Source organism: Mercenaria mercenaria, chromosome 5, assembly GCF_021730395.1.
Source record: "Mercenaria mercenaria strain notata chromosome 5, MADL_Memer_1, whole genome shotgun sequence".
NCBI lineage: Eukaryota > Metazoa > Mollusca > Bivalvia > Venerida > Veneridae > Mercenaria > Mercenaria mercenaria.
Window position 1 is genome coordinate 28,832,181 of NC_069365.1, and position 12,438 is coordinate 28,844,618.

The 12,438-nt window shown below is 36.6% G+C and overlaps 1 protein-coding gene across 9 annotated transcripts in view; it reads right to left on the bottom strand.

The window, feature by feature from the left end:
- The window catches only part of LOC123556722 (CD109 antigen-like), a 49,796-nt gene that overhangs the window by 11,266 nt on the left and 26,092 nt on the right, over positions 1–12,438 (bottom strand). For 7 of the 9 annotated variants that reach the window (XM_053543035.1, XM_045347651.2, XM_053543039.1 and 4 more), the window contains 2 exons: positions 3,616–3,733; positions 207–320 (listed from right to left, as the gene is read on the bottom strand). In XM_053543035.1, coding sequence (XP_053399010.1) covers positions 207–320; positions 3,616–3,733 — 232 coding nt within the window. Of the gene's footprint in view, positions 1–206; positions 321–3,615; positions 3,734–4,975; positions 5,166–6,926; positions 7,066–12,438 lie in introns of all 9 variants that reach the window. The other 2 variants (XM_053543033.1, XM_053543040.1) reach the window with 2 other exon arrangements.

Here is a 12,438-nt window from a genome sequence, read left to right on the forward strand (position 1 = left end):
ACTAAACGATCAAAGGAACGTCTTAATATAGATGTGGTCAATTAGCAAGATGTGACCACAGCAGTTTAAATAGAATTATATTAGAAAAAAAGCCAAGTTCAAGAAGTGCAGGCTTTTCGCTGGAAATGTATTGTCTGTCAATATTGCTTAACGTAATGTATCATAACTGAAAACATTTGCCATTGTTCTGAGTCAACATGACTTACATCAAGATCTTGGGACATGTAGTTGAACACGTTTGCCTGTAAAGCGAGCTGCTCTCCTCTCACCACTGAATATGGCAAGTTCAAACTCACGAAAAACGGCTTAAAAGCTTCAATCTGAAAACAATGAATCATGAAAAATAATAGAACAAAAGATTAAAAGATAAAATTTGCGAGGACAACAGCTATCTGTAATAGATAAATGATAAATGATGAAGACGAATTGATGGTACTTGTCTCAATAACTAGACTGTCTTTATCATTAGTCTTGAACTATATCACACAAGAATATGTACATGTATATATTATAAATAAAACACTACTAGCGTACTAAATTGTCTGGAAAGGATTAAGCATCTGTGTAACGTACAATGTTAGAAGTTTTTGAACTGCACATGTCCCACATAAAATGTTATTATGGTTTGAATAAAATGTTGACATTTTCTGGTTAAAGATTCAAAGGAGATAAAACGGTAGAATTATGTTTTAAATGTAATACAGACTCCAGAGTATCATTTTAAGAACATATTCTACAAAGCAGTTACTTTTCGGAAAGCTGTTTACCAAATAACAACTTTACTTTTTGGACCAATCAAATAAGAATATCATAATTATCGCTATTTGAAATCAATAGTCCCATGTTGGCAGTTTTGAAAAAAATCCTGTTTTCGCAGAACAACTATTTTCTTATATGGCACCAATACCGATATTTCTCAGGAAGCGTATCCGAGAGTGGGTGTGACTTACGCTCAATATATCAGTCTAATATGGTTGATGTACATATTACGAATTATAACTTAGCTTTGCAGCAGACGATGCTACACCCAGAACTGACACAGAGCTAACTAACCATTGCAGCAGACGATGTAACTTAGCTTTGCAGCAGACGATGCTACACCCAGAACTGACACAGAGTTTACTAACCATTGCAGCAGACGATGCTACACCCAGAACTGACACAGAGCTAACTAACCATTGCAGCAGACGATGCTACACCCAGAACTGACACAGAGTTTACTAACCATTGCAGCAGACGATGCTACACCCATACCTGACACAGAGTTAACTAACTTTTGCAGCAGACGATGCTACACCCAGAACTGACACAGAGCAAACTAACCTTTGCAGCAGACGATGCTACACCCAGAACTGACACAGAGCTAACTAACTTTTGCAGCAGCGATGCTACACCCAGAACTGACAAAGAGCAAACTAACCTTTGCAGCAGACGATGCTACACCCATACCTGACACAGAGCTAACTAACCATTGCAGCAGACGATGCTACACCCAGAACTGACACAGAGCTAACTAACTTTTGCAGCAGCGATGCTACACCCAGACCTGACACAGCGCTAACTAACCTTAGCAGTAGACGATGCTACACCCAGAACTGACAAAGAGCTAACTAACCTTTGCAGCAGACGATGCTGCACTCAGACCTGACACAGAGCTAACTAATCTTTGCAGCAGACGATGCTACACCCAGAACTGACACAGAGCTAACTAACATTGGCAGCAGACGATGCTACACCCAGACCGGGCACAGAGCTAACTAACCTTTGCAGCAGACGATGCTTCATCCAGACCGGACACAGAGCTAACTAACATTTGTAGCAGACGCTGCTACACCTAGACCTGACACAGAGTTAACTAACCTTTGCTGTAGAACATGCTAAATCCAGACCAGACACAGAGTTAATTAACCATTATTCTTGCAAGGGAATTTATTTATATTGTTCCGGGAGTTCATCGCTACTGTGTGCATGTCGGATGTGTTGAGCGTGTCTTCGAAATTAACAACTGTTTTTATACAGTTGGACACGGCTGGTTGTGTTTGCAATGTCATGTGGAATATTTGAATGGCACTTTTCTGCGTGCCAGTTCATTCATTTCATTTTTACAACTTGATGTTGCACGACTCATAGGTACAGTGGTGAAGAGCACATACTTTATGTGTCAAGCCGCCCTATACACAGACACAGAGTTAACTCACCTTTGCAGTAGAAACTGCTACACCCAGACCTGACACAGAGTTAATTAACCTTTGCAGTAGAAACTGCTACACCAGACTGGACACAGAGTTAACTCACCTTTGCAGTAGAAACTGCTACACCCAGACCTGACACAGAGTTAATTAACCTTTGCAGTAGAAACTGCTACACCAGACTGGACACAGAGTTAACTCACCTTTGCAGTAGAAACTGCTACAACCAGACCTGACACAGAGTTAACTAACCTTTGCAGTAGAAACTGCTACACCAGACTGGATACAGAGTTAACTCACCTTTGCAGTAGAAACTGCTACACCCAGACCTGACACAGAGTTAATTAACCTTTGCAGTAGAAACTGCTACACCCAGACCTGACACAGAGCTAACTAACCTTTGCAGTAGAAACTGCTACACCAGACTGGACACAGAGTTAATTAACCTTTGCAGTAGAAACTGCTACACCCAGACTTGACACAGAGTTAATTAACCTTTGCAGTAGAAACTGCTACACCAGACTGGACACAGAGTTAATTAACCTTTGCAGTAGAAACTGCTACACCAGACCTGACACAGAGTTAATTAACCTTTGCAGTAGAATGCACACAACTGAAAAGACTACAACCTTGCAAGAAGCTGCTACACCGACCTGACACAGAGTTAATTAACCTTTGCAGTAGAAACTGCTACACCCAGACCTGACACAGAGCTAACTAACCTTTGCAGTAGAAACTGCTACACCAGACTGGATACAGAGCTAACTAACCTTTGCAGTAGAAACTGCTACACCAGACTGGACACAGAGTTAATTAACCTTTGCAGTAGAAACTGCTACACCCAGACTGGACACAGAGTTAATTAACCTTTGCAGTAGAAACTGCTACACCAGACTGGACACAGAGTTAACTAACTTTTGCAGTAGAAACTACACCAGACTGATACAGAGCTAACTAACCTTTGCAGTAGAAACTGCTACACCAGACTGGACACAGAGTTAACTACCTTTGCGTAGAAACTGCTACACAGACCAGACACAGAGTTAATTAACCTTTGCGTAGAAATGCTACACCCAGACTGAACAGAGTTAACTAACCTTTGCAGTAGAAACTGCTACACCAGACTGGACACAGAGTTAACTAACTGCTGTACAAAGAGCTAAATAACCCTTGCAGTAGAAGATGAAATGCCTTGACCTGATATAGACAGTAGAGGATGCTACATCCAGACCTGACACAGAGCTCACTAACATTTGCCGTAGAAGATGCCACATCTAGACCTGACTAAGAGCTAACTAAACTTTGCTGTAGAAAGTGCTCCACCCAGACCTGACCCTTTTCTGTAGAAAATGCCCCACCCAGACCTGACACAGAGCTTACTAACCTTTGCACTAAAAGGCTAAGACCGGACAAAGAGCTAACTAACCTTTGCAGTGGAAGATGCTACGCCCAAACCAGACACAGAGTTTACAGCAAAAGCGCTGGCGATCCATGACGTAATCGTGTCCGGAACGGTAGTACTAACTGTTGTTGTACCATCAGCTCTGAAAATATAACCAATCATACTAAAATAAACAATAATATTAAATTAATAATGAAATGACGCATATAAAGCACGTTTGAATTTCTCAATTTAAAAAGTTTCTTTATCTTTTATTTAATTTCTAAATTTATTGAAAATATCCTCAATTTTATGCGTGTCCAATACTTACAAAAATTAATCCACGTTGTAATAAATAGTTATCAAAAACAGTAAATATATGTGAAAGAATTATGAGACAAAATGCTTAATTCAAAATAAAAATAATTATTAAGCCAGGAACTGATGTAAGTGAAATACACTAGCTCTAAATTACTATTTATTTTGAAGACTAGCTTTCATGATTACAGGCCTTTTTCCAAGTTTACTGACAGCAGCAGAAGAAGACAAATACAAGAAGGAGAAATCATAAACATAATGTTTATAAATCTTTGAAAACCGAAGCTTTCTTTTTCAGACTGCATGACCGAATTTTAAGAAGCAAAGTCGGTCATGGAACTGAATGAAACACTGTGTTAGTGCTTAACCCTTACCCAGCTAAATTTCTATAATGAACCTGTCCGTCTTTCAATTTGGACAGTACCATTAACTGTTAAAAGGGGTGCAAAACAAAATGATTCTAACTAAATGGCGAACAGCACAGATCATGATCAGACTGCACGGATGTGCAGATCCGTGCACGGTCTGATCATGATCTACACTGGTCGTCGCAAAGGCAGAATCAATCATGTCCAGCATACTAAGGGTTAATTCGAAATTTTCATAAACATCAGATTCGTTCATACAAGTTGTGATTTACAGCTCGGGTTTCAAGACACAGACACGTAAACAGATAAAGCAGGTATATTACAACACTTCTAGAAAATAAGCGTCTAGCAAGCAACGTAAAGAAGCACCCGGATGAGAAGGCAATTTGCTTAAGATGGAAACGGTAGCAGAGGATAGTGAAAATAGTCCCATAAGTGTCCAAACGAACGAATGGAAAGTAAACACAGTTCAATATTGTGTCTACACCAGGTAAACTTTAGGAAAGGATATTGATATTCAGGAATTTGAATATTAGTCTAACTATAACAGACCCTTTAAACATTGGTACAATTTCATTAGAATATAACCACTTAGAGTGGCTCATCAGATCAGATAGAGTGGGGTTTCTCAGTCGTCACACACCAACGCGTTGACTTTTCCGGGGAATAATTCACCCCTTAGAAAAGGAAACATCTCTTCTGAAAATTTGTCTGCCTACCCAACAGACGAGTTACTCCATAGCCATGTTTCTGGAAAAACGCTTCTAATTTTATCCGACATTTTCTGTGGCCCACTGGCCGAATTTATCATAGAAGGTGCTGGAACGGGCATTCCCCCTCCGGCGAGAGGGTTACCACCAAGAGAAGCCAGTAGGAAACCTCCACCTCCACCTCCTGACAGATATGGAACTGTAATGATAAAATTGAATTGCGCCTTCTTAAACTTTGTATATACACCATCTAAAAGATAAAAAATAGATGATAGCTGGTAACATGTCCTTCTACTCCCTTTCCTGATATTCGTTTAAAATGCCGACGAATCACAGACCTGAAGGCAATAAAATGTCTTGATTCAGGACGTGTTATCCTATCGTTTACAAGAAGATATCTTACCTTACAAAATATCTTTTAACCATATCAAAGTGTCACAAAATTTAATGACATGTTTTCCCCACACAATTTATTTGCCACTGACATCCATGGACAGAAGACATAGAAGAAGGTATACATTTTATTTTTTTTTTAGCTATAGAAATTAAATCCAGCTCAGGGGTATGTATGAATTAGATACAGGAGACATATTTTGTCTTAAACTGGGCCCAACACCCTAGAGCAATAGGCTAATGCCAATATAATGGTTTCCACTGTACTGCATGGGACCCGGAAACAGAATAACAATAAACTTCACTAACTATGAGCAAGACTAATGTAGATCTACCAAATACGCATCCGTAACAAAATTCATTTAATTGTCTTCGCTCACCGTAGAAAACAAGACTCAACCACTACAAATGCAAATTCAGCGAATGCTGTGGCTTATTTAGTTCGAATAACTGGCAAGTACTGGTCCTAGAGAAAAGAAGATAATTGAAAGAATGAAAGAATGCATGATAAAATACTTTAGGTCACCAATTCAGACCTCCCATAATACAAGACAAAAATACAAAATACATATATCAAAATATAACGCTCACAGAATGATTTATATACCAAAATGGTCAGGAATGATGAAAGCATAGTACTATATTGTCTGAAAGATAAACACCTTAAGTGAAACTGGATTTTTCACCAACGATTTAAAGTTACATTCCGTGGAATTGCAAGCATTTATATATATTATTTAGTATATTTACGATTTCAGTTGCAAGCATTTATATATTTTTTGTTACGATTTCAGATTATGCAAATAGCATTATACCCTTATTTTTCATGGATTTTTAGAACGTGAAATTGAAAGTGTGTTGTTATTTTCGTTGGTTTTCCCATACATCAAAAAATTCTCGGATGTAAACAATAACAGGCAACCGCTAGCAGTAGTTCCGATATTTCGGTAAAGTAACTTGTGTGTTTGGGTTTACGAAGTATTGATTACTTTCCATATAATCGTTAATCGTTTCTGTTTCGTTTTTTACAGCCCGAAATTGACAAGGATTAATTCAGAAATAGATGTCTGTGCATGCGACGAGGTTAACCGTGCTATATTTACAATTGCTTAAGTCTAGTGCCCGACAGTTAGTGGTTTCGTGGTATTTCCTACCGAAATCTTTGACAGTACGCAGATCTTAACAATTCTCACTGCTTCTATATTGAAAACAAAATTATCTACAAAAAGAATAACAACCAGCTACAAAAAGAATAACAATTTAACTGCTATAGAGTATGAACTCCCGTAGACAGACTGCCAGATTTCTAGCCACTACGCAATTTTAGTTAATTAAACAGAGATTTAGTACTCAATTAACTTAAACCACTATACCCGAGGAGTTATGGGCTTAATGTGCTATTCATGTAGTACATGTAGTACATGGTGAAATTATCATTTATTTAGTCTTATATTACAATACTGCTCAAACGTTACTACATAAACGAAAACGCTTGACTATATTTTCTAGCATTGAGCATTTGTAGCATGTAGCACAGGAGTTTATTAATGCAAATTGCACAGATTACCCAATGGAATGATTAAACCACATCCAGGTCTCTGGGAATACTGATCTAATTCTATCTGTAGTTCGCACGGTTTCTGTTACGGCTGTATGAGATCCAGGGGCCAAAGATTCTTTGTCAGTAAGAAATTCACCCTTCATATCTAAAAGTAATTGAATAAATGCATTCGCAAACAACCGATGTAACATGAATGCCTTAGGAGACATGCGTGAGACAAGGAATGATAAAACGTGAAACCTCTCCAACCAAGACGCATACTACACCGGCTGTTTGTACCTATGAGATGAATTGGTTAAAGCATGACATTACTTTGTACAACATTTGATATCATACACTGCGCACAAGACAAGGTTATCTGAGGACGAGAGGAATCAGGTATATAAATATTATCTTGGAAGATCAAATCATGGGTTAAACAGGAACAAAAAATTGGAACGTTTTTCTGAAGAAAGACACAACTAAAGAAGACCAGAAAAAAGGCAGTGAGTGAGATAATATGGATTATCTAAAGGAAATGAAACATTTTCCAAACATCAGATAAGAGAATATTAGCAAAATTAAAAAATTTGCAAGCATAATTTATGACGAGTTAAATTGCAGTCTATATATACTATGCGCATTTATATGCATGACCTGTTTTTTTTTCACATGTACTTCGTCAAAATGTCATATATTACTATAACGTTAGACCTATATTCTTTACGAAAAAAAATATTATACGGTTCATCTTTGTGTCAGTGCATCAAAATAATATCAACAAAGAGATGTGTCAAAATCAAATTAACACGCAAACTGTTTAAAACAGCCAAAGGTTAAAGTTCCTTTGAGTTCCTTGAATGACAGCGGCATACATGAGAGCCTTACTACATTCATAGCAGATACAATACTTTGTTTAAGAGCTTTATTGGTTAATCAAGGATTTTGATGCACAGAAACATACACTGACACAGAACAGAACAGAACAGAACAGATAGTTTATTAAGACTTGTACATAGTACATCATCTATAATACATATTCTATACATATATAATATCAACGTGACAATTAACATGGCATAATGGATCATTTATATTTAGTATTTTATCCTTGAATATAATTATATATACAGTAGAAAATATGTGGAGAATGAACATAAGATATCAACGTTCGACAGTTAGAATTGCATTTCTGATGGTTAGAGCTTCTTTTACATATCTAGATAATTGAATAAGTTCGGTTTTGTTATTTGAATTAAGGAGCTGTATGAACTTATACACCGATGAACGTCTACAATATTCTACTTTTAAATATTTCTTTCTAATATTAGCGTAACATTTACATACACAAACAAAATGGTATTCGTCTTCAATGTCTAAATTGTTGCAACATAAACAATATCTTTCCTGACGAGGAATTCGATTTCTACTATATCTGCCAGTCTGTATTCTGAGTGGAAGACCACTCATCCTTAGTCTACAAAAATAAAATCTAAAGCATCTTGGCAGTATATCCAAATACCCCTCATATTCAAAACTATTTTTAACGTTTTTATACATATATAATACAGAACTGTTTTCAATATTAGCATACCATTCTTGTTTAACAGTGTCAATAACGCGACATTTAAATTCGTTCAAAAACAAAAGCTTATTTATACCTTCAGGACGATCAAATATATATGAGAATCCATAGTCATTTAAAAGTTTTCTAACAGCTGAAACCCAATTTGTACAGCCATTAATACTATCTTCCAATGCTTGATTATACACTGTTTTTAATATTATGTTCTCAGTATCAATAATTTTCAACCAGTACTTAATTATTCTTACATACCTATGAACATATAAAGGATATCGCCCAAGTTCACCATAGACACTAGCATTACATGTATTTGGCCTAACTTTTAATAACTTTTTACAGAACTTTAAATGTATTCTTTCAATTTTCTTTAGATTTAGAGTTACCCCAGATTTCACATGAATAGTTCAATATAGATAACACAAAAGCATCGAATAACTGGCATAAAGTTTTAGGACTAAGATCAAATTCCTTACATTTACACAAAAGTACATTCATTGCCTTTAACGCTTTACCAATTAAATGTTCTTGATTTAAAACAAACTTTCCAGTATAATTAAGAATAGTACCAAGATAATTAAAATCATTAACTACTTCGATTACTTGGCCATTATAGGTCCAACGTTCGGTAGCTAGTAATCCCCCTCTTTTACGAAAAACCATAATTTTCGTTTTCAATGTATTTACTTTAAGTCCCTAGTTATTACAATAAGAGTATAAAAGATTTAAAAGTTCTTGTGTTTCATCTGGAGTTTTACCTATTATGGCCATATCATCTGCGAACAGCAAAAGTATTAAAACTATATCATCTAAAGAAAGACCAGACTCGGCATCTTTTTGTAGATATAACTCAAGATCTTCTACAAAAAGAGAAAATAATAGAGGAGACATTACCTCCCCTTGACGTAAACCGACAGCATATTGAAAATAATCAGAATAGTTAGAACAAGCTTTGACACAAGATTTAACTTTTTGGTACATATCACGTATAATTCTGAGTAATCTACCTTGTATTCCACAATGATACATTTTCAACCACAAACCATTTCTATAAATAGAATCAAAACATATCATCATATCAACAAAAATAACATACAATCTTTTATTTTCATTTAAATATTTTTGAACTAGTGACGTAAGTACAAATATAGCGTCTACAGTAGACCTTCCTTTACGAAATCCGAATTGAGCATCCGAAATAGTGTTATGCTCATTACAGAATTTCTCAATCCGTGTATTGATAATAGTAGTAAACAATTTTGACAAACAACTAACAAGTGTGATACCTCTATAATTATTAACATCACTTTCGCTACCTTTCTTATGTAAAGGAATTATAATACACAGAGATGAACCGTATAATGATTTGTTTTCGTATAGAACATTCTTCGTATAGAACATTCGTCTAACAGAAATATAAACAACTGAACGCATATGTGTCCGATTATTGAACATAATTAATTTACAATTCGTATCAAACATTTAGGTATTGACAACCATGCAAGGAGTAATTGTTTGAGTTATTATATTATTATTATTATTATTATACCAGATTTATATAGCGCCCTTTTCATGATAAACACGCTCAAAGGCGCTTTACATATAGCAAACGCAGCCACACAGGGCGCGAAATTCATCCTCTACTAGTACAGACACAGAGCGATCTGACCAGAGGGACAGAGTGATAAAGCCCCCAGAACAGATAGAGATAAATCATTTTTAGATACAGGCCTGTCCGGCTAACTTAGCCTAGCTATTTGCGAATAGACAGTCTGGTTCTTTAACGTGCCCAGTGTATAGCACCGATACACGCAAAGCCGTCTTTACTGGGAAGAACCAGTACAGGCCTCTTAGTTAAGTGGGAGACACTCAAGAGCATCTCAGAAATTTCCAGTGCCTGGACCGGGATTCGAACCCCGGATCTCTGGATTGACAGTCAAGCGTGTTACCACTATACCACCGGCCCACCTAGCAAGTTATGTGCCATGTTACCGTAGTAGTGCCGTATATTAATAGTATCAAATAGCACACATTTGTCGAGTAATCATTCCAGTGCATAGATAACACATTACCAAAATTTGCCTACCCAACAGTAGAGTTACACCAAAGCCAAGGCTCTGGAAAAACACTTATTATTTTGTTTAAAGGGGGTTTCTGGAGTCCGTTATTTGTACGCATTGTTGTAGCGCCCGATGCAGGCATATAACCAACAGCAAATGGATCAGATCTGCTTCCAACAGGGTAATAATTCCAGACTGATTGGTGGTGCATATGATCTGTAATATTTGATGACATCTAATTTCTAAGAATCAATATCTTTCTTTACAGGTAGACGCAACAAACAGGAGATAGGGAGAATTTCATACACTATTCGACAAAATAATACCAACTAGGAACTGATCAAAACCCTACAGAGATATCAAACAACATCCACATTTCAGGGAACACATGACAGTATACAACATATAAATGAGTGTTATGCTAGAGACATATCTCTTGCTAGAAAGAGCCATTCTTTGCAGACCAAATAAGAAATAAAATATCACGGATTATTGTCAGTGTTCAAAAAGAAAAAAGGTTGTTGTGGTTTATTTAGGTATTTCTGATCCTGAATTACATAAGTTTTCATAAAATACTTTGCTCCATAGTAAATCGTACAAATGAATAAGTGACATTATCATTTAGTTGGTCTTATACACATGGTATTTACAGAAATTCCTTTAACAACATGAAAGCTTGGTTGTTATTTTTTTTTGCGTTTTCGTAGCAAGCAGTACAGTTTACTTGTACAGTGCACTGCACGGTTTTACCTATCCAGACTGTTCAGCCACACCAGTGTCTCTAGGAAAACTATCTAATTGTATCTGTAATATGCAGGTTGTGTGTTAGAGTTGCTGGATTGGAGCCGGTGGCCAACGTTTCTTCGTCAGTAAGAAACAAACCTTTCATAACTATCTAAAAGCTATGAGACAGCGTATTTACAAATATTCAATTAAATGTAAGTGTCTTAGAAGACAAGCATGTAACGTGGACAAAACGAACGTGGTGGCACCGAGAGCCTGATCCATTCCATATCAACTGATAATAGTGTCCGCTGCTTGATGTTACAAGTAATGGAGAATGAGGTTATGGAAGATGGTAGCAGTAATGACATATATTATACGTAACTGATACACAGCATGATATTCCAAAGACTGTTGGAAACATTAAAACCTTAGGAACGTTATTGCAAAAAACACGCTCATGGCTAATAAGGAACTGTTGTCTTATGAAGAACACAAGTAAACTGAAGAGGGTCACAAAGGAAGCCGCCAGGGAGATATGATAATTATCATAGTATGTTCAAGTTTAAATGAGGTAGTGAGTTTGGATGACTGTAATTGACTTGATACCACACACTTCCTTTACACCACTGATTAACAAAATGTTTTTCCACGTCAGATGTGTCTGTTCGGTGCTTCTTGAAACGTCAAACTTTGCTTTTGGAGATAACATTGACTAATATGGCAACACTGATACTACTCGTGGGAGTAGGTAGGCATGTTATAAACTGAGCCTAGAATGAATCTATTAGTACAATTCTACTTATGTATGATGTCATTTGTATACATGACCAACCCGTGTGTTTATGGTTAGGCTTGGGAGTGAGCGAGGATGACAAGATTTGATTGGCTAGTATTTGAAATAGTGATATTTCGGCGGCTTTTTGCGTCCGTTTCTTTGCAGCTGCATCCCTTGTATGAAACAGTCAAGAAAGCATTCATTATTGTAGTTGATAGCTGTCATCGGGACTAAGTTTTGGCATACATGTTTGTTGATATACTTTACCTACATTTCGCTTCAAGGTATTTTTGATAATGCCGAGTCTTTTGACTCTTCAAAACAATTAGTTCGTGACAACCCTGCTACATAAAATGAAAACAACTAATGTGCGACTCACTGTGGACACAGAGATAA